Genomic DNA, 25,043 nt, shown 5'->3' with positions numbered 1-25,043 from the left:
TGGGATATTGGATAAAAACACAGTCATAAAAAATGGTATCACCTTTCGCTATAAACGTAAGCATTAAATTTAATATTTTTGCTAATGATAACAAAATTAATTTTAAGTAAAATTTCTGTTTTTTTTCAAAAACAAGTTCAAAGTTAGAAAGGCTTAAATTTTTGCCAGTCACCCTTGACATTTTGTTTAAATAAATATTAAAATATACAACAAATATTTTTTATATAAATAAATATTATTGAGATATTCTAAAATAAAAAATAAATATGCAATAATTAAAATACACAAATATTTCATTACGATTTTTTTTAATAAAATAAAATAATATTAAGAATCTTTAATAAATTTAATACCTACATATGTATATTTACACTATTAAATATTTATAATTATGAACTTTAAGAAAGTTTTTAAGTAGAAGAAAGAAACATAGAAAAAATTAAAAAATGTCATTGTCTCAGACATAGATTTTAATCTTGTATACTTACGCATATAATATAATAACTGCTACAATAAAGAAGAGATTCACATTATTAATTTTAAATAAAAAAAAATAATTTGCCTGAAAATGCACTTCCATTTGATATTCTTCTTAATTATGTTTTACTGCTTATCGATACTACGCAGAATTCTTCACGATGTAATATTAAAAGTCATTAAAATTTTATAAAAATTTATTATTTAATTTGCACACGAATACATTTTACAAAAATATTTTTCGCCTCTACAATATCAATAAATAAGTATAATCTATAAAAAAATTACTCACAAACTACTATAGATGCACTACGTCTATTATTAATTTAATTATTGAATTAATATCTAAATAATATCGATCATATCAGTAGTTAAAGTACACTTAATAATCAAATGAGGTATTGTCAGAATGCTTATTAAATATTATAGAGAACTAATAAGATACTTATTGCTGGTAAATTAATTACTTTTTACCTAAATATAGATATATAAACATTTTTGTAGTTCACTTAATCTATATTATGTTCATACCATTACGTGATTCTGTGTTTTATAAATAAAAAATGACCTCTTTCTTACGTAACAAAACACTGGCATACTACTTTTGTACCTGTTGTTATTTTATAAATGTACGCTTACTTAAAATTATATACTTTTCTTCGACTCGCACAAAGGAACTTAGATATTGTTATTTTTTTATATAATATATAATTGCTTAATATGCCATTTTATACATATTGACATTAATCATACATTGTTTTTCATAAAAGATTTTAAGAATATGATGTTTTATAATAAATTTATATTATATCAGACTCCAATAATTGTATTATTATATTTGGAACACTCAAGATTGCTGTATTGTAAATTCTGTCTGTTGCGATATAAGATCTGGTTCTGAAAAAAATTATTACTCGTTAGCAAGAAAAATAAATTTAAAGGATAAAACTACATTGAATAAAATTACTATATATTATATTGAAAGTACTTTTTCTTTTATATAATAATGGTATTGAATAAAATAATAAAGGATAATCAATACATCATGATAACCATGCACCATAAAAATACACACAAAAAATTTCGAATATATTTACATACAAGATCGTTGATATAAAACTTCAATAATAATATTTTTTGTATATTGATTGAATAATAAAATATTGTACAAAAAACTATTTCATTCAAATGTGTGTATAAATTCTGTTTAAATGATTTGGACTTAATTTAATTAATACAGGCTTGTACAAAATAATTATGTGCCAATTTAATAATACTTTATTTAATGAAAATGTTTCTGTTTTATATTATAAAATTAAAGGCTTTATATACACCCTGTTCTAAATCAAGAAATGGTATTAATTTTAATTTAAAAGAGCAGCAAAAGATAATTTGTTTTTAATTTTTTAATTATTTTAATGTTTAAAGCTTAAAATTTGTTCGGGTATATATTTTAATATTTTTTTATTTTAGTAAATCGAATGTTTATTTTTTATTTCTTTATTTACAATTACTTTAATTATCTGAAGTTTTATAGTCGACATTAAATATTCAACAAATAAATTATTGCATTGGAATCTTCTTCAGGGCTTAAATAATTTTTCTATGGTTTTTAATTTATTTATAAATATGAAGATTTGTTTATTGAATCACATGTTCTTAAGATATAAGTATTTCTTTTCATCGGTGATTTTCAATCAATTTAACAACAAATAAGTTAATAATGTAAATATTTAAATAATATACTCACTACTTAATTCAAACCGAACTACAGTTCCAACATCGCTCTTGTTTGAGATTTCCACTCGAGCTATGTTATTCTCTGGAAATCTCAAAACCTGATCACCCTGTTCTCCAAAACTCACAGTACTTGTCGGAGAAGCAGTCTTTATCCTCTGATATACTTGATCTGTGCTTCCGACAATCGAATATCTCGGATTAATGACTTGTTCGCTTCCAATTCTTGGCATGCCGTCTATGAAAATCCTCTGCGGATTGTACTCAGTCCTGGTGTACGTGTTGTAGTTCTGGTTTGTTTCCGAATAAGGTACGTATTGGAAGCCCTGGTGGTCCACATAAGTACCTATTTCTTGAGAGAGTCTCGACCCGGGGATGTCGATTTCCGCGAGGTGGCCAATCTCGGATAGACCCTCGTGAATGGTGGGTATTTGGGAGACCAAAGGGTCTTCCTGGGACGCTATTAAAGCGGAAAGGGTCCTGGAAGCTCTTCTGCTATCTCTTCTAATATCGGCACAGGGTCTGATCATCACGTTTGGGGATGCGAAGTGCAGACCGAATCCGCTTTCATCGTCAGGAGCAGCGTACATAGAAGGCCCCCTGAAATTATATTTTAAAATATACATTTATTTAATACCGGACCAAGTAGTTAAGTTATTGTTGAAATAAATAAAATTTGTAAATATAGTAGATAGTAATATCTCATGTAGTTCCAAATTAAAACCTTTGGAAACAACGAAAATGATCAAAAAATATGTTTATCCTTGCAAGACAATGCTTTGTATTTGATGAGGTAAAAAATAAATAAATATTATAATAGAAACTACTTTAAAAAATCACAAAATAACAGGTAGCGGAATCAGTCATAAAGGAGCAACCTGTTGATATAAGACGAACAATGACTAATCTTTTCATAACAGAGTTATAATTTTTTAATTGTTATCAGAAATAATGATGATTATATAATTATAATTCCGATTATTCATTACAGATTAAGATATCCTAAATTTCCATAAACTCGCAAATTAATATCGTAATAAATAATATAAGAAAAAATCAAGTTCGGTCGTGCATAAATTCATTGATTGTAAAATGTAATTATAGTTTATACTTATAAAAAGATATGTCACTAATTTTCAGATTACCTTTAGTCTAGTTTCTCACTACTTACTTGTAGATTCTGATTGTGTTTATTCAGTTGTAATGCATTGATATACAATCAAAACATAAATTATAGAGAACAACAAGGTTTGCTTACACAAAAATTGTTATTTAGAAGTTTTTTAGCATCAACCGTATTCTCCAGATATTGCTTCTTCAGATTTGTTTATATTATTAACCGTATTACAATAAATTATTTGACTGACTAGAAACACTAGTTCATGTATAATTATCGAGAAATAAAAAAATATTTGCTCAATGGCCAAAAATTTAAGGTAAAAATTATTTTAAGATAAAAATTTAATTTGTAAAAACTACAAGAATCCATTAGATATGTTTTCCATAGATATGATATTTAAAAATTGTCAATACAAGTTATAATTAAGATTGAAAGCTTCTTGAAAGCTCGATGTACTAATATATTACGATGGTCGTTTTGTAGTGTCGAAAGGAAAACTCACCCCGATTCTCTCTTGTTCCTGTCTGAACCGCAGCAAGATGTAGAATTGTTGTTTGCATTCCTTTTGCAAAGGACAACGGCACTGGCGCTGATAATTGCCAATATAATCAGGAATGCGGCGGCTATTAGAGCACCGAAGATCATTGCCATTGAGTGGCTGTTTGATAAAGTAAATTCGTCCGTTTCAGCAATTTCACCACTCTGAGGGTATTGGTCTGAAATTAAATGGAATTTGAATTAAATTATATAAACTACATTAATGTGAAACAGGGGGCAAATATCAGATAAAATAAGATAGGTAGAGGCACATTTATATGTTGTAGGCCTTCAGCTTTTATTAAAAAAAAAGACATGCAATGGATCGCAAGAAAAACTTGTTAAAAAAATTATTAAAAGCACAGCAGAACTTTTTTGGGACAGTAGTTTTAAGGGCAGAAGATATAATAAAAAAATAATATAATTAAAGAAAATAATATAAAAGAAAAGATATATGTATTACAATAATAAATTATAAATAATAATTTATAACAATAATATATTTTTTTTATAATAAAAGTACAGTACGATTTGCGGACGACACATTAGTGTATTAAATAGCTGATAATATTTAAGAAGTTGTAGATAATTTAAATAATAAATTAAGTATAATAGAAATATGGTTAAAAAATGTGAAAATGAGAAAAAACTAAAAGGTATGTTTTTTTAAATTAAATTGAGTTATTGAACATTTTTTCCAAAAAGTTCAATAACTCAATCTCTAATATATGTATTTAAAAATTGCGCTGAAACGTCACGCAAACACCAACGAAAATAGCAGTGTTACCGAAAAAATTCACTATTACTAACTTTGTACTTAAATTTTTTTATAATTTTTATTTAGTTATTTACTTATTATTTGGAATGTGACGATTACGTTGTGTCACAAAAAATGAATACAAAATTAACGTGTATTAAAACAGGACTTGTAAAAAAATATAATTAAATGTTATTATTTATTATATGATGTCTTCAACATGTCAAGCAATTCTAAATAGGATTATTTTTATTTCTTGTTTTCAAGAGAGAAATACACATTTATGTCGTAAATATTAATCGAACGGAGCCTTACAACCACAACAAAAATCTTTTGAGGTGTCACTCATTATTACGTCAGCTATATATATTATACATATAACAACGTGAAAAAATCGTCTCGCGAGAGAGGGCGAAAAATCGGGTCGCCCGCAAACAAAATAAACTTGAAAAGGCCCACAAAAGCCTCAGGAGAAAAAGAAGAAGTAGCTCGTTCATATAATACGTTATATAGCAGCAAGAGAGGAGCAAGAAAAAAAGCCGGCGTGAATGAAAAGTTAGTCGCCGAACAAAGATCCGAAAAAGCTCAGCCGCGACTATGGAAACGAGCTCACTTTGCATTGACGTATTGCTTTGGTGAGCTTTACGCAGGCATAAGAGGGATGATGGAGCGGATGTAGAAAAGTACCTGAAAATGACACTTTCAATATTGCTCCTTTCGGGCAATTGAGTTTTTCTGCGCTCTGGGGCATTTCAGATGAGTGTTTCGCGGACGTTAGGGTTTGATCGAGTGGAATGTTTTGGGGGAATACGATATTGTTTAAATGGCTGTGAATGTGATAAAGATGTGGTGGATCAAATATGACTGAGTAAAATCTTTATAATAGACGTTTGTATTAATTTTTATTAAGCTTTTACTGATGTGTTATATATTGGAATAACGGTGGCATAGACTGATAGCCCATGGACACGGGTTCGGATCCCGTTACATTTTTATTTATAAAAAAATGCGCTAATAATAAAAACCGGCTCTAATTGCAAAGTACCATGTATTGATTTAAATAAAAATGTAAATAATAATTAATAACTATTTATATATATGTCACAGATATCCATATTTTAATTCCGTAAGAAACCGCATAAAAGACAGTTGATCTGAACGCTAAAAGTTAGTATTGTTTCGATTCTCGAAGACTTAGGGGTATGACCAATGGAATGTTTAGCTAAGCGATCTCTTATGGTTGGGTAAGAGAATTTGCAGACAGGTAGTTCTCCTAAGCTATCTTGAGCTCATTTACCTACGACCCTTCTCAAACGGTATTATCATATTTATAAATTATGTATAACCTTAAGCTATATATTTAATTTATGTTTTTTTATATTATAATATAATAGACTCTTTACCGGCAAATGTTTTCAATCCTTGAATAGCTAGAGTTCCAAACCGATACATTAACATAAAATTGGTGGCAAAACCAAATGTTAACACCCTTTTAATTGTATGAATACTTTTTTACTTTGAGACATTTGTAAGCGTTTCTCACACTTGAAATTCAAGATTTTTCTGTGAGATTTGCTTTGTAACGTTCTTTTTTACTATCTAGTAAGTTGAGCAATAAGCCCAAAGGTTTATTTACAATTTATAATAATAATGTTAGTAGACACAGCTTCTATTTAAATAGAGTTAGTTATTTATATGCCTAATTTATTATCAGAATGATTAAAACTAATATTGAATATTACCTACCACCTATCTAGTTGACGAATTTATTTTTTCTTTGCTTGTCTTGAAATTTTGGTATGATTTTTTACTTAAAATTTTTTATTCAACATTTTCCAAAGCAGCGATATTTTTAAATATTGTTAAATTATTTCTGTATATTTTTAATTTATTTATTAAAATTATTAGAATAATATACTAATTGTACATTTTTTTATAAAATGCTTAATAAGCTAATGTATTTATAATTTCTAAAATTAGGCAAAAGACTGTTGTAAATCGTGTACATAAGTTCTATGTGTGTGTCTCAGGACGGAAAGCTATGTTACTCAAAAGTTATGAGACCTCAACGTGGCAGCAACCGCCATCTTACGTGTTTAAATAAGATAACCAAGGAAAATATAAATGTGGAATTTAAATGCAAAATTTACTATAAGTCATCGTATTATATAGTTACATATAAACAAAAATACCGGTAAACGCAGAAAAAATAATAAAATAAACCTAATTTATTACCAAAATTTAAAGGAAAGCAGTACTATCATAGGTATGCCTACAAAAATTTACGCTTCGTGAAGTCAACTATTTTAAAAAAGGAATATATAAAACACCAAGCTTTTATATTAGCATAAAATAGGCTCAATATTAAATCAAATACCTAAAGACATAATTTTTTTAAATATCTTGTGGCTGAATTTAAATATAAAAGGAAAATTATTCACAGTAAATCACGCGACGGCTATCACTAAAAAAATATCGATTTTATTTACTATATGGTAATGACAGGAGCTTTCCCCAATAAAAGCGTTTTGGGCATTTCATAATAATGAGTTTTGAACGACTTGTTAATAATGTCAAAAATATCTTCGCGCGAATCCCAAGCAAACTTTTTTGATCGTATATTATAAATAATATAACGCAAGTAAATCAATGTCTGTTGTAGCGCCATACACATATAAACATGAACTCACACATGACGAAAATGCTTAATGCTGGAACAAACTAATATCTTGTCTAACCCATTAAATGCCACAAACAATTAGTACGGCCATACACTAAAAGTCGGGAACTTTTCAGTAAAAACAAAATGTATTGAAACTTTTTTTTCGAAAATGTATTGATGGTATAATATGATGACATATAAAATAAATATAATATACAATGTGTAATTTTTACCGTCCCTTACCAAGAAAAATACAATATTTTTTTCTCTTTCAAATCAGGGTTGTCACAATAAAAATAAAATATGTATCGGCAACTTGTTTATAATTTAATATGCGACACGAATAAGGTTGTCTGAATTGCGATTTTGATTGAATAACGTTATATGAGCGATTCTGCGATTTCAATCAACTTCTTCAAAATATAAAAAAAAATTAGAGTTGGCAAAATATCTACCGGCAAATGAAAAATTATTTAATATAAAAAAATGTAACGTGAATAAATTATTACTTAATAATCACCATTAAATTGTTTAAAAAAAATATTTTTTACAATTTGATAGTGGCAGCCCTATACAGTTGCAATACAGTGACGCAAACTTATCTCACACAAAAATCCTGCTTTACCTTACATTTATATTGTCTATCATCCTACCTCAAATTATAATAATTAAAATATAATCCTTTACCAATAAATCTAAGAATTTTCAAAGCTCGAATGGTCAATGGTAAAAAACAAGCGCTTTTTCGAGCTCATCATATGATTTTGCGCTGGTGACTCGGCTCGGTTCCTCGTCATATGGTGTGCATTGCGTTGAAAGGGTTAAGGAAGTCAAACTTTGACACTACAATACTAAACTATATATTTTTCATTAGCTTAATAAGGATATCACGAACTCAAATAATAACGAGAGAATAATGCTATAGCAGGTGCAGTTTTGAATTGATACATCATCCGACTTATTCACTAGATTTAGCTCCAACAGACTTCTATTAAATTTAAAAAAAGCAACGACTTACATACACAGAATAAATTGTAGCAGCTGCAACGAAGTATTTTGCAAAATAGGCTAAAACATATTATTAGACCGATATATCTAGATAGTGAAACCCTAAAAAATGGCAAATGATAATTATTTTTTGATATATAGCAGTTAAACTACAATTCAACAATTTTTATACAAATATAATGAGGAATAAATATTTATATTTAAAAATACTGTTATCCATAATTCAGATATGTTGCGTTTATATTTCCAAATAAAGTTGAATACTACTAAAATTCATCTTAAATTGTCTTCTAAATATTATAGTACCAAATGATACATTTAACTTAAAATCATCTGAAATATTTGTTTTTTAAATTGCACCAGTTTAGATTGGTTCAATTTAATAACTAAATATTTTAATCCAATTCATATTTGACTGGAGTTTTAACTCGCTACTATCGTTTTCAGGTTTTACGCCGATTTGTAGAAAGCGCATATGAAACCAGCGGTAAAACGCATCCTCGCTTTATATGCAATCACTACTGTAGGCGAACATTTGAACATATGGAACATACATAGTACATCGTATTGTGTGCATTGTGGTCCACAATGTAAAGCCGCAGCGACATGTGCCGCCATTTCATGCCAGTATGGCTTCGAACCGCCATCTTGCGGCGTCGCCATATTGTCATTATAAGATTGACAGATGGGTCGTCTTACCTGCTAGTGATTCTGGAATTGTCACATCCAAAATTGAAGCCGGAGAGGATCTACCCTTGGCGTTGACCGCGTAGACTAGGAGGCCATATTTGCGGCCTGGTCTTAGGCCACGCAGGATGAACCTCGGACTTTCTCCAGACTCTCTGTGCACTGGAATTGGAAGGGGCGCTGACCAGGAACCCTAAAAAATAATAAAATTTGTAATCGTATTTTAAAGTAATATATATACAGCTCATATGTAACTCTGACATTTACTTCTTGAAGGCAAATAATATACTTTTATTTTTTTAAAGTCAATGTGTATTTTATTAATATACCTAATTAAGTTATTATTGATATATTTTCTTACTAGAAATGCCTTTATATTATGTATATTCTAATAATAAAGAATGCTTAAGAATTTTCAATATCAATTCAAATTCGCAGCCGTCATCACACTACAATTGTACTAAACTTTTACAAACTTAAATTAATAAAATGCATAATGAATTTACTAAAGTTACAGAAATAAGTTTTCCAATAAAAAATTAGAAAAAATAATTTAACTTTTTTAATCTTACATAAAAAGTAATGAATTTCAATTAGGACACTTCATTTCGTGTTTGCCTCCCGTACCTACCGCTGTCGTGCTGCGCCGCTCCGTTGGAAGTAATTGAAGCGTGTTCTTTAATAGTTGTAATTTCGCAGTCCAACTTTGAATATTGTTTTCCGCGCGACGGTAGTCATGGAGGCACTATACCTGATCGTTCATTGTCGAAATTTCGTTTTCTTCATTGTTAACCGGCGGAAGTGGAGGCATCGGTGCGTGAACTCCGTCCAAAACTTCCAAGAGGAAGTGCTGAGGAATCCCTCCGTTGCCACCCTCCTTGCATACTACTTCCAGACTTCGACTTCCGTTTATTAAATTGCATTCTCGCGGAGACTCCGGAACTTCTGCAAAATGAAAAATAATATCAATAATGTCATACGGAGAATAATTACTCAGCCCTTAACTCAAGTCGTCTACTTTTGTCGGATATCTGACCCTAGATATCGGAATCCAGAAGGTTTATTAACTCAGATTTTATATTAAGTACACATTTATTATTGCGAGACTTTGAATCATACGTGCTACTAATACGGATAAGAGCTTGTTTCAATGAGCAAAACAATCTATTAATAATAATAAAAAGTGTATATCAAAAAATTGAAATCTCCTGATGATGCCAAAAATATTTTTGGCGAAATATAGAGACTGAAAATCCAAAGAAAAACAAAAAAAACATATGTAATTATAATTTGTTTAGGTAATAAAAATATATTAGTTGCTTTCACTTAATCAGTTATTTTTATTTAAAATGCATTTAATGTTGTTTTTATGTATACAGTATTTTTGCTGTGACTCATTTAGAAATAATTGAATATTTTTTAAATATTTACCAGTGAAATTGTTATAGTTGCTAATTTGCAATATTGAATGAATTCTGATTGCTTTTTTACCTTTTTTAATGCTCCCTGATAGTCAGATCAATGACGATAAATAAATGTGCAAACATATATTTTAATAAAAAATATAAATATGTAAGTAAATATTTTATTGTTGGTTTTTTTTTTGTAAATAGCAATTATTAAAACAACATATTTTGCATAACCAGTTTATATTATTCTGAAGTTTTGCTATATTATATGCTATTTACTATGTCGCTTTAAGTTTTTTTTTATATAATACACTAATAAACATTTTTAATAAAATAATACCTTAATAATGTATCATTATTAGAATGTTCAAGCACACTGATAACTTTGCCTTTAAAAAGCATAAAACTAGATTCTTAAAATAAAATGCAAATAAATTGTGCACGTAAAAATTAAAAGTAAAGAATAAATAAAATGTTTTGATTGCTTTTTTATTAAAATAATTTATTTTTTTCTTCACTATCGTACAAATCGTACATATCCTATTATTGGATTGTTTAAATTTATATTAAAACAAAATGAAGTCAGTACATTTATGAGCTTTTTATATAAAATAATATTGTTTACATGCATAACAAATAATTGATATTAATAATACATATTTTACATATTGCGTGTGTATTTTAATAAATATTATCATTTTATGACATAAGATGTTGGATCATTAGAATATATAAAATTATTTTCTAAATTTGTTTTTATAAAAACGTAAGTGAAATTTTACATTTTTAAGTTTATTTTCAATGTAATTATTGTTGAGTCTAATGTAATAACTTCAATGTACTTTCATGAACATTATGTGGCGACCGTTTGTCTTTTAAATTACAATTCAAAGGTGCAACTTTAATATATTATAAATCATAAAAATATAATTTTTTTTTAATATATAAATTAAACGCTTATTTATTGAAATTTTGACTAGTCACACGTTTATCAGCGGTTACGAGAAACCCCCTATCTCCCCCAGGCACCTTAGATATCAAATTGGCTTTCGAGGGCCTGTTACTTATATTTAATGTATGTTTTTTAGTAACATTATTTAGATACTAATTTGTTGTGTTTTATTGTGTGTAAAAATACATTTATTTAATTGTAAAAAAATAGAATTTTAATTATTCTCAATCATAATTTTAATTTCTTCCTATCGACATAGCACGGCTTGTGCAAAATGGTAGTTTTATACAAAAATTAAACTGGTTGCATAAATTTAAAGAGCATAACGCGGTAATAAATTTTTCAGTAATAAAATAAAGCTATATAAATCACATCAAAAGCGTGTTAATATTATAAAACGCCGATGATTGAAAATTTAAATGCAAGCCAGTAAAATATGACGTATTACGTATTCATATTATATAGGTCATGTTAAAATATTTTGGATATGCTTCATTTATACAGAACAATTTGTTTGTATACATATTTGGATACATTTAAACCATATAGCCAAATAGAATATTATTTTTTAAAAAATGCATTGGTTAGACTACAGCTTTTTGCTAGATTAGTTAAAATGAAAGCTATTTCTACTCAATACTCGCAGTATTACCATTTTTGCTAGGAACGGCGTGACGTTGTTATTACAGTTATTGCATAATATATTAATCTGAGCGTTGCAAAACTGATACTGTAATTTATCGTTAGCTTGCTCCTACTTATGACTATATAAGTTAGAGTAGATGACATTTGTTTTAAAGAGAGAAATAAAAGACAAAGGGTTTTTACTGATAAAATAATTTAAAAAATATTTTCATAATCGTTTATTAATCGATTAACTTCATTACCAATGGCAATAACGGTTACTAAAATATAAGTCTAGCAAAAATACTTTGTAAATAGTTAGTATAAAATAATTCGGTAAAAGTCTTATAAAATGCATTAATAACCATGGTGATTATTTTTAAAAATAAAGAAGAGATTTCCGAATGTGATACTCAAAATTTTTTTTTTAGCCTGAGTTTAGGAATAAATTATATATGTTATATTGTAATAATCAGAGATAATCGTACGATATTATTACAGTTCGATAGTCAGTGAAATTGAGAACCATTATCTGTGTAATTAAATCCATTTATTTTTGCTTTTTTTATGACATTAAGTATTTTAATCTTAACAGTACGCTAGCCTGCTTTCGGCACTGGATCGGTTAAAAATTAACGTATACTTGAGCGCATCTAATTACCCTCTTTTCATAATTACCGTTTTGCGGGTATAAAAAGCTAGACGGTCTTTTAACGGTTTAAAGTCGGAGATAACAGTTTCGTGCCGGCAAGTGGTTTGGAAATTATTTGTGGCTTCTCAAACAATCTTAGTGTCTTGAGGTTTGAATAGGTGAAAGCTCTCCGTTTTATGCATAATATAAGTATATGTATATACGTCTGTCTCAAAGTTTATGTAGTGAAATTGAGACATTAATATGTTTAGATATAATGTCGAATGAGTTGTAAGGCTTGTGAACAACATATGTGAACGGTTGTTGAACGGCGGGCGATGAATATGTAATATAAACTTTCTAGTTTTACATAAATGGCATATTACAATAAAAGTTTAAATAATTTTTATAAAATGTTTTATTAAAAATTGCAGTACCTTAAAAATTATAACTAAGAAAATAAACTGTGGATTTATAAACTAACAAATAAAACACTTTTTCTTATGTCTATATTAAAATTAGGTTTTGTCTTAAGTTTTAATTTTATAACTTTTAAAACTTATATAAAAACTAAAAAATTTTTTATGTTTTGTCATAGACAATTTTGATTTTTTTTTTAAATTAATTACGCTGGAGTTTACTCAGGTTGTTTTTGAAGGCATAAGCATTTTTTGTATTGGTTGCTTTAATCAGTTTTTACATCGAGATGTAGCACATATTAATTTTTATACTTTATTACAGTATAATTTAACTTGCTGGTTATGCAATTTATTGCAATATAAATTTAACTAACTTATGTATAATAAAAAATGTGTGCTTGTTCTATTAAAATTTATTAAAAAAAATTAAGTTGGTTATTTTTTGTTTGGTCAGAATATTTGATAGACTTATATTAAAATTAAAGGAATCGCGAATATATACCTTAGTTCTCATATGATCTAAATTGACTTAAAAATTAATTATGTAATGCGTTCAAGTGAATTTTGTAATCCAGCATTATCTTGATCAAGCACTTTTACTTAAATTGCGAAATTTAAGAGAAAGTGCTTGACCAAGATGAAACCTCTAATCTGTTTTTTCTAGATTGGTAAGTAGCTAAGAAATCTTGTTTTTTTTAAATTGCATTCATAATATTAAATTCATTAACATAAAAAGAAAGATTGTGAAAAAATATTTAGCTAATAATACAACTTAAGATAAAAAAGTAAATTTTTCTGTCCTCCAGTTTGTTTTAAAAGCTTTGTTTTCAGCCCCTATCTATTTATAATGCAATGCCCCTATTTATTTATAATGCAATGAGTGGCGATGACTTAAAGAGTTATTTTTTTATATAAATGTATTTTTAAAAAAATATTGGAAAATACATAATGGTTTAAATAGTAAAAAAAATATTGCTAGTTTCCTTTTATTATTAAATAACGGTTTAAGGGCCACCTCAATTGAATTTAAGCTTGAAGTTTTGATGTTAACCAGTGTATTTGGCGCTCGCCCGCTTTTTAACCCTTTTTTCGCCGTACATGTACGGCGGTCAATATTTCACCGTTTTGGTGTACCCTACATAGTTATATATTTACATATATATCTGAAGAAATAATAAATAAAAAACATTATATTTATATAATATTTTTTTGTAAATTAAAGAGTACATAAATGGCATAACAAAAAATATGTTATAATAATTTTATAAAATATTTGAATAAGCCGAAAAATATATAAAAACGTTTAAAATAAATTTAAAAAATTTAATATCAGATAAATGTCTAAATAAATTATTTAAACACACAGTAGTAAAATTAATCAAAGCAATTAAACGGTAAGAAACACCGATTTTTACTACAATTTATAATAAATACAATATAAATAATAATAAATAAATAAATAATATGTAAAATTAGCTCACTCTATGTGTATTCTAACAAATTAACAAGTGTGTTTAAATTAACTCACTACTCAAAGGGTTAATGCACTTTTCTTATTTACATTTGGGTTATTTTAATCTCACTATCATGTCACTAATTATATGATAAAGTTTTCAACAATGATGCTGCTGTAGAAAATTGATGACAAAATGTGTCGATACTTATAAAGCTAATTTCGATTAATAAATGTAATTATTTACTAATAAAATAAATTAATATTTAATAAAAACCTAATAATAAAAAATATAAAAACATGATTAATTTTCAGATTCTTAGAAACTTATTGCGGAGTGAAGCAACGACGTAAAGACTTGCTGCGAGTCGAATAAACACGGAGAAGAGAAATATCTTCCCTAAGAGACGGAACAAGTATAGAGGTAAATTTAACAGGCTTACCATTTACATAAGCGCTTAAATCGATCTAAGATGAGTGTCGTGAGAGTTGCTGAATCATAAACTGCTGGCTCTCAAACACTAGCATAGTATACAAAGGAGAAGGAGTACGATAAACTTACTTTAAATTCATTTAATAATGTCAAGCCTTTAAGCGTTTATATTATGACATCAACCGAGAAAAATCAACGTTTCCGTCACGTGCCACCGATTCAGAATCGCACAGCAGGTAATCCTGGCGCTAATACCTATCTCGAAAAAGGGTAATTGGATTCTAATCGCTTGAATCCCGCTTTTGGCCCGCAGTGCTAGTTTTTCCGCAATATCAGCCGCCGACGGCAAAATCGACAATGCCCGAACAGTGATTAATATTCATGCAACGCAACGCTCGGTCCTTTTGTCCCGCAACTATATACACCGACAGGGGTTGGATGTTCTTTGTAATTTATACCGGGGTAATGCGATGCAAATTATCCATGTTCCGCGTTATTAACTGCGGGCCGCATTGATTGCGGCCCGCATCGTTATCGCGTCGCGATGCAGTGTGTTGCTGTGTGTAATGCCAACAGGTGAGATCGAATTAGGATCTTTTAATTCCTATTATTTTATAGTTATTAAAGTACGCTACACAGATCAATCTGCAAGATGTCAAGGCGGAGTGCCGTTGGGTAATAAATTTTTGCGAAGTTGAAATCATCATTTGATATAATATCAGGTCATGTCATAATTTCTTCTAGGCCTATTTTGGTTTCCAATTTCATTTTTAAATGTTATAATCATTTTCGTCGCTCCTCTTATGTGTATTATTTATTTGATTTTATTATCCTTCTACTGTCTTAATAAATATACAAAAGTCACATATTTTTAGTAAATGGATGACAAATTATGCATTAGAAATAGGGATTAAATTAATGCATGTAACATTCACATCAAATAAAAAAGATCTCCCCAAATGCTTTGCTAATTGATCAAATAATCTGGACTGTATGCTTATATGGCCAAAACGTATCTTTACTAAAAGAGAACAACTTGGAATTCAACTTCGAAAATGCACTGGATGATGGAAAGAAGATCCCAGATGATACCAGAAAACAAGATACCTACAAATGTACAAGCCAATTAATAAACCAGTATGGACATACGGGTTAATGCATTAAAATACTTCCGACTTCAATCAAAAGCTTTCAAAAAAGTATATATATTTTTTAATAAACGCAGCAGTAAAAATATGCAGTGATTGTAAAACATTTTAAAATACTCCTAAACATTTATTAAAAAAAATATCTTTAAAAATATTTTTGAGAATATTGGTAATTTTAAATGAAAATTCTCGATTTAGCATTTTTTTTTTCAAACTCTAAAAATAGTTTTCGACAAGAAACACTAATTAAGAAATATAGTCCAGTTTCAGTAAAAACTTTTTATAAATTATTTGACGTACATAGTTACATCTTAAATACCTTTCGAGAAGTTTTCTTGGACCAGTAACATTGTTTTCATCTTGCCCTTTTCACGTCATTATTTGAGTAATTCATAATGACCGATTGTTGAAAATATATTTCACTCCTTTAGGGGTTTCTAAGGGATCTAACTAGGGCCCTCTACTCTTCGCGTTATTTAATGACTTAAATATAGCAATTAAAAAAAATATTTTTCTGCTAAATGTTGATTATTTAAAATTTATTAGATTCATTAAATTTATTTCAAACTCCTTCCTTATATATACTGATTTAGATTCTCTATGGATGTTGGCTTCCGTTCGCCTATTTTAGTGTCAGAAAATTACATTACCTGGCATTTTACTAATCTCATTCACGGTCAGAATATTTCCATGACCTTGCTGGGAACGTTCTGGTAAAGTAAAATTTTATTAAAGATCTTGCAATCACTTTTAATCGCAAATGGAGCCTTATTCTATTACATTGGGAGTTCCTTAGAGATCTTCATTATTGAACGACATGAATATGCCAGTTATAAGATTCAGTTTTCTGTTAGATTCAGATAAATTAAAATTGATTAGATGCATTCGATCTATTACAAACTGCTTCTTTATAAATAGTAATTTAGATTTTCTATGTATATTTTAATGTCGGAAAATTACATAACCAGGCATTTTATTAATCTCATTCAAGGTCAGAATATTTCCATGATCTTGCTGAGAAAGTTCAGGTTAGATAAATTTTGCTAAAGAACTTGGAATTACTTTTAAGTGCAAATGTAGCTTCTTTTTACAAGTGAACGACCTCTGCGATAAATCAGTTAGTTCAAAGAAGTTTTAAATTATGTTCTATAATTTAATATTCTAAAATAACCAAAAACTCTTGAGATACTTTTATTAGAAAATATTTGTAGATTAACTTCGGGTTATGTTTGTAATTAAATCTAAATTGAAGTCAGTTTGATTATTTATTTGGTCTCACGTGGATTGTGAAAAATATTTTTTTTACCTATTCAAATACTTACTAGCAGGTATGATATTAAACAGACACGGGTATTTTTGATGTCCAACTCCATTAGTCGCCCAGCAAGCCAGAGTACCAAAATCTGCTGGCGCCAAAGGGGTATAAGCCAACTCGCTCGCCAATCCATGACTAGTGGTTCTGGAGGCGGGAACCTGAAAGAAAGAATAAACGAGCACTTGTTATAAAACTGACTAAGGTCTTTTGCGGGGCAATGTTGTGACAAACTCACCGGTAATACGTCCCTTGTTTTATTATAAGTCCATGAAAATTTTATTTGACCCGCCTCGGGGGGTGAATCGACTTCGCATCGCAGGTTCAGCGATGAATGCCGCAGAGCGGCCACTTCTTTTGGCTCGGTGCCATCCTTGCACACAGGTACGTCTAGAAAGTATTATTTCAGCTATTTCATACTGTGCATTCAGTGGTTAAAAAATATGTGTATTCGGAAAGTTGAATCAAATAAAAATGTCGCGTAGACGGAAAAAAGGGACGGGAGTAATGTGATAAGGCATTGGAGACTTCTCTGCTAGTAAATCGTATTAGAGATACGTTTGTTTAAATTTGCATTTGGTTGTCAGAAGTTCTATGAAAATTTTAAACATGGAAGAAAAAAACATGATTTGGATAAAATAGTGAAATAATATAATATTTAGGTGGCTATGAAATTTCATTTTTATAATTCAATATCACTAATCTTTGTTAAGGCTTAACATTTATTAATAAAAGCTGATTTATATGGTTTTAAGACGAAGCTAAAAGATTCAATAGACTACTTAAACACCATACACAAAGCTCATATCATTATTTGAATACACTGACTTACATTTTGCGCTTTTTTAAATAAAGTTTATTTATATATTCAAAGGGAATCGTTCTATTGTTATGATTGCAAATAGCGGCGTAAATAAAATTATCAGCGTTAATTATTTATTAGGGTGATTCATTGCGGTTTACTGCGGCTTTCTCATTTTTTAATACCCGCTCGCGACAGAGAAGGGGCGAGACAGAAAAAAAGTTCAAATCCGGCCCTGTCGACCGCTAAATCCCGCCTGTTTCGAATTCATTACATTTGAGAAATCGCATTAGATTTATATCGCCTGCGGTCTAACGCGGGGACAATAATTTAATATCTTGGAAATGTTTAAACTCAACGACGACTTGAGCCAAATGTAATTATTTCGCCTCACGCGTACGTTTATCGTGAATTAAATAATAATTGTTAATTTGTTTAATTGGAAAGCGGGAGCTTTTGAAGAAACGGAGCTTTCTAATTACACAATGCTAACCGTATCTCACATAACGCGTATACGTATGTATGTGTAATAATTTTAATCAACGAAATTGTACGATATTAAACTTTTATTTAATCTAAAACATTCTAATCCACAAATTAGAAATTATGTTCTTAGAAATTTAAAATATGGCTTTTACTTAGAAAGTATTATTGAATTATTAATATTTTATTCAATCAAATAATATAGTATTTTCACATACTATAAAAGGTGACAAATTGATTTTTTAATATATATTTACTTTAAAAGGATAAAACAAAGTTCATAAAAAATAACTTTGAAGCTTGTGTTGTCCAAAATAATCGTAAGAAATATTTTTAATTATGAGAAAAATTGATCACAAAGACCAGAAATTACATATAACTATGCGGTAATAGCGAAAGTAAAATAGTTTAAATTTTTTTTAATATTTCAATAAAACTAAATTGGCATTTTCTTACATCAACGATTTTTAATCTATAAAATAAATCTTTGTTTCTTTCTTGCAAAATAATAAATTTTAAGATTCTAAACCAATAAATATAGATAACAATCCTCAAATATAAGATTTGCATTTAAGTATAAAAATTGCTACATTTCACAAAAATACTTTGTTTTTCTGACAAAATAATACAGCAATCTTATACAATTAGATCTACTAGTGTAAACACTTTTTGCAAGTATAAATAATATTCTTTATTATATATTTTAATACATTTTGACAGCGCAATTTTTAAGATTATATTTTTTGCCATTTAATAATTAACTTCTAAAATGATGTGTCAATTTGAAAATGGTTATTTGTATTGCATAAATTTTACTATCAATTTTATAATATTAACAAGCTTATTGCAGTAATATAAATTGTTCTTAACAACAAATTAGTGCTAGATTTTTTTGTTATATAATATTATATTATTAATTAATAAATTAAATAATGCAAAACAATTCATTTTAATAAGGCATTATGTATTGAAAAAATGTTAAAAATTGATTTTACGAAATATCAATAACCGTGACTTAAGTTATGCTTAACTTAAATAAAACGAAAAATACTAACGAAATAATTAATTAAAACGATAAGAAGAAAATGTAGCAATTTTAATTAATTTTTTTTTAGAAAATCTACAACAATATTATTTAACTATACTATTTAATTTAAACATATTAAATTTATTATTAAAATAATTATAACAATATTATTTTTTTAATAATTATATTTTTTAATTTTTTATAATAATTTTTAATTTTATTTTATTAATAAATTATAAATTTATTATAAAATTTTAAATATTATACATTGTATGTGCATTACCAGTGAGAATATATTTTCACTGGCATTTCAGTGAAATAATATCGAAATAAATTTCTACCGGTAGATAAATAATATTATATATATTTCACTTAACACTAAAAATATAACTTATCTTATCTTTTCAATAATACAATTTACTGTAACATATTACATAACACACATTTAAAATTTAGCTAATTGTTACTTTAAAGTAGCAAATTTAGTTTCATAGTCATTTTAGAGCAGCATATAATTTTACTAGGAAATATATACATGCAATTGAAAACGAACTTCGGTATGATTTCACTAATGAGAATGTGTATTTTTTATTGAAATTATATTTCTATTAGTGAAAATATAACTTCACTAAAAAATACACATTTTCTGATACGCATCCTGTTATTAAGAATAAAAATTTAAATGTAAGAAATGCAAGAGCTAATTGGCAAATAAAAATTTATGTGTTAATTATTTACTATTTTTATTTTTATTATAAATATATACGCTAAAATTAATATATTTTTTTTTTGCTTTTCATTACAAAAATATGATATTTAATTTAAAAAAATGTAAATACCTATTATTAATTACATTTGTAAAAATTTATATCTATAATATTAAGATCCTAAACTGTATATACATGTTTATAATATATAAAATTAATACAGAAATTTAAAAAGAATTTGGAAGATAATTTCTATCAGATTTTTGACGAACTGCGAAATTGTTTTGAGGTGTTTTATTTTTATTATTTAAAAGCAAAATAAAAAATGTTTATAAATATTAGTGTTTATAAATTATTTTTAAATGAGAAGTGCTTTTAAGCGGTTAAATTAGCATAAAATCTGATAGACAATCGAAAAAAAAACAAACTTTGAAAGTTATATGCACGAAAAAACGTCTTATCGCGTAGTGGTTTGGCGAAATTACACTTTAAACTTTTTCAAACTGAGTTTGTCCTTCAAAATTGCGTTTCAAACTTGTAGCCGTCCTAATCTGTCGGTTTGCAGGGAAAAAACTCTTTATTATCCTCATGCGCAGGTCTGGTCAACTTTTCCCTTATATTTTTATTTTTTAAATAAAAATTAACTGGTGTAGTGAAATGAGCGTATTAAAGTAAATATAGATCATTTATTTAATTAACATATTTTATATAGACGGTTACACAAAAAATGTATTGTCATACTTTATGAAGCTTTTGAAATTTCCGTGATTGATCTCTTGATATTTTTAACGTTTAAATTTGTAATTATAAGTTATTAATCGACTGTCAAAAATAACGTTGGACCGTTTGTCACACAATATATTTCGTCAGTTTTATTTGCAATTTGATATTTTAAATTAATATATATTCATATATATAGTGAAAAAAATTATATTAATTTATTATCAATATACATGTAAAAAAAAGTTTTTCTATAATTACGATCGATAAAAGTAAAAAAAAAAATATTATTTTACTTATAAACGTAACTGACTTATTTAATTTTTTTGCACTATTGCTAAGAGGCAATTTAAAATAAGATTATCAAATCAGTTAATATATTAAACTTTTGGACTTTTCACTGAATTCAGATGATAACAGTCTAAGTCTTACATCCATACCTAGGACTCATTTAGGCTAAAATTGTCTTCTCAAAGGCGATTAAACAATTTCTAGGCAGTATTAAATTATTGACTGAATTCCTAAAATAATAATTAATGGATATGAGCTACTTTAGCAACGTTATTATGGAGTAAATGTCAGAATGGCCTCAAATAGTATATAAATAAAAAATTGTGAAGAGTTAGTAAAAAGTCCAAACAAGTTTATTGGACAACCTATAAATATTTATATTGCTGTTTATGTGTATTTTCTCGTTAATATTAACTAGAGCCCGATGCAAAACTCACACAAGCTCAAAGAGGCAAACGCATCGTATTACCCGCTTCGAAAATATGTCACAAAGTACGTACACAGAGGCATCAAATTGATAAAATTAGTAACGTTAGAAGGCGCCGCTTGTTGTTCTACGCTAAGAATACGTAACTACGTTTGCCGATGTCACGTAACAAACGCGATTATTGTAATAATTTTCCTTATGTCTCCGTGGAAATCGGATATCCCTAAGTGGTGCACAAGAGTAACCTCATCTTCAGATAAGAAGCATGTCTGGTGTCTGGGAGTCAATAAACGCGAGGCGACCAGAGGTCCGGGGTGTGAGATGTACGGCCAGGGCACCTCAAGCGGGAGCCGCAATTTAGTACGACAGCCGCGGGGGGTCGCGGCCCGCGGCCGTGTCTCATATTAGCCTTATCTGGCAAACGCCCGGAAGCTGCCGTTTGCGACACCTGCTTTTTTGCTTACAACACGCTAATTACCTATGTATGTGAGGGAGAAGTGGTTTTTTGGGCGACGGGTTTTTTCCGTTTTATTTTAATGCCAAGAATTATAAATATTAAACAATTCATATAAATCATATCAAAATATAATTAATAGTAGAATAAGTAAGTAATTCTAAGATCGAAAAATTGTTCTGGATTTTAATTGGCATGCTCAGATTAGCGGGACGAGTTGTAACATCCTTAGTATTAATTAAAGATATTGATCATTTGGTTTGTAATGTCGTTTTCTAAAGTTATTTCTGCAAATTGATTCAAAAAGGCTACTTTTGGTGATTATATTGATTCGAAAAATCTTTTTAATTAATACTTAATTTTTTTAAATTTTTGTAGTAAAGGAATAAAGGTAAAAAAAATTGTGCACATTAGTTTGAAAGCTGCTGTTTTAAGACAATGAATTCAATGGTCTACCTTAAACTGCAATGAATAAATAAAATATTAATGTTATGGAAACATAGGCTCGAAAAACTTTTCAGATTGAAATATACTACTTTGAAGTGGGTAAAAACTTTATTCATTGTGCTCCGTAAATGTAAGAACAAGATAAAAATCAATCTTGGATGATTTACGATGTATATGAATTGCAGGATTAGTAAACATCGTACCGAAAATTTTGCAAATGATTTTTTCTTTACAAATTTTAAAGGTTTCATACTTGTATAAAATAATTGATAAAACACATGACGTTTTAATCAATATAAGTTTAACAGTTGATAAAAAAAAAAGTTTCTATTTTAATTTAAAATATGTAGCATTAAAAAAAAAAAAAGTGAAATACTAGCACTAGAAAGTATTTTTTAATAAATATATATATATACATATGTATATAGTTTACTCATGGTAAATTATATTATTTAACATTTAATCTATTGAAATAAATACGGTAACAAACATATGTACAAATTAAATACACAACAATTTTTCACAGTTCACATTTTTTTTTAATTTTATAAGAGAAAAAAGGCACAAGGGATTACTATTTTTTTTAAGATTAAATATATTATTTGTCACACTTTAAAACAATTCTTTACTTTAAATATCTTTAACATAAAATAAATAAATAAATATCATTTAAACATATTTCAATTTTAATGAGGGTAGATTTCGACTTAAATACATATGATACCTAAATTATATTATAATATACATTTACATGTATGAAATGTTCAAGGTCGGCAATTGTTGTGAATTATGTCTGAGAAATATCCTAATATATAAATAATATAAATATAAAACAAGCATTATGCGAAATTTATTTTCGTTTATAAGTATAATATGTGATACTTATTTTCTTTTATTATGAGAGACCATCGAGCAAAAAGTCTATAAATATTATAAACATATAAATATTGTAGTATACAAAGCTCTATAAAATCTTTGCAATAATAAAGCAACGTAAAAAATAATAAATAAACCCATAGGAATGATGAACTAATACATATATGTAGTGTTTTACTGAAGATAAATTTCGAGTGTAACAACCTATGTTTCATTTATGTTTTTATTAGTGTTACATTTTCATATTTATGTAAGTATTGTAAGAAATATTTTGTTAAGAACAAAATCTTATCAATGTGTGTTCCAAGTTTTAGTCCCAATGGAGCTTTCAAATTTTAAACTCAGATCAAACAATAAATTCTAAAAGTTTAACTCTAGAGGCACAAATCAATTTTATTTTCATTTTTTAAGTATTTTTTTATATTTGTATACATACATACTTTTTGATATATGTATGAATATATAATATTATCACTGTAAAATAATAATTAAACGCAACATAATAAATCAAACGTTTTTACTTTTTATTATTTGTAGCTAAAAATGTAATAAGGTTAACCCAAGCGAATATTATTTCTGATTACTGCGTAAATTATTTTGCTTTTTGCTCAAACCTGTATAATACAAATAAATATACTATATAGACCTCTCTGTGCTATATTTTAACGCTTATATTTATTCAACGCAATCAACTACATAATAATTTCATTATTTAGAAAATATATTTTTCTCGTTGCTTAATTTTGGACCCCTCTCGTTACTCGCCATCCCCCGGAGCGTTTCACACCCACCCCTAGCACGAGCCCCTAGATTGGTCCGGACAGTTGAGAAAATATTACTTCTTTTTGGATAAGTTTTAAAATTGTTGCCGTATTGTTTAGCGATAACAAAGTCGCGCGATTGTGAAGTCATTCGGAATGAGAGAAAGAGAAAACGAACCCTTCGCGCGACCCTCCGAGTTTCAGAACTTTTTCGCGATGTCCCCTTATAAATTTTGTTCTAATCACAGATAGTGGGAGCAACGAGGAGGTGGGTGTTGACGATAAAAATAAAAAAAGGAAATATAAAAAAACGCTAAGATAGGAGAAGTTACTCACAGAGAACTTTGAGCGGCAGGGTTTGACTTCTCGTGTGACCCTCGGAGTTTGCGGCTTTACATGAATAATTTCCAGAGTCATCTCTCGTCAAGTTTCTGATCCTCATGGTTCTCCCAAGAACTACTAGCCCTTCGCCAGGATTATGGTTGAGTTGGTCACTCTGAAACAAACAATAACATAAGTTATTAATGTAATGTATTCAATAAAATGGTACAGATATTAAATGTCATAACCGTATCTTATTTATATAAATATTTTTTCTGTATCTTACATATAATTAAAGTTTTATTTTATAGGCTTAATGTGTACTTGGTTTACTGGTCCTTACAATTCACAAAACACTGAA

General features: G+C 28.0%; 1 protein-coding gene across 1 annotated transcript in view; it reads right to left on the bottom strand.

Annotated features, from left to right (window-relative positions):
- Positions 1 to 660: 660 nt before the first annotated feature.
- Positions 661 to 25,043, bottom strand: part of LOC148232886 (neural cell adhesion molecule 2-like) — a 178,459-nt gene continuing 154,076 nt past the window's right edge. The window contains exons 10-17 of the mRNA XM_088190640.1: positions 24,698 to 24,857; positions 17,605 to 17,756; positions 17,377 to 17,527; positions 9,737 to 9,930; positions 8,998 to 9,178; positions 3,837 to 4,050; positions 2,228 to 2,814; positions 661 to 1,374 (exon numbers count right to left, since the gene is read on the bottom strand). Coding sequence (XP_088046766.1) covers positions 1,325 to 1,374; positions 2,228 to 2,814; positions 3,837 to 4,050; positions 8,998 to 9,178; positions 9,737 to 9,930; positions 17,377 to 17,527; positions 17,605 to 17,756; positions 24,698 to 24,857 — 1,689 coding nt within the window. The 3' untranslated portion in view covers positions 661 to 1,324. The remainder of the gene's footprint in view (positions 1,375 to 2,227; positions 2,815 to 3,836; positions 4,051 to 8,997; positions 9,179 to 9,736; positions 9,931 to 17,376; positions 17,528 to 17,604; positions 17,757 to 24,697; positions 24,858 to 25,043) is intronic.

The sequence above is a fragment of the Plectrocnemia conspersa genome, unplaced genomic scaffold (assembly GCF_051122295.1).
Source record: "Plectrocnemia conspersa isolate PC_06_02 unplaced genomic scaffold, ASM5112229v1 ptg000008l, whole genome shotgun sequence".
Lineage (NCBI taxonomy): Eukaryota > Metazoa > Arthropoda > Insecta > Trichoptera > Polycentropodidae > Plectrocnemia > Plectrocnemia conspersa.
Note: the sequence above shows the minus strand (reverse complement) of the source record. Positions and strands in the feature narration are given on the sequence as shown.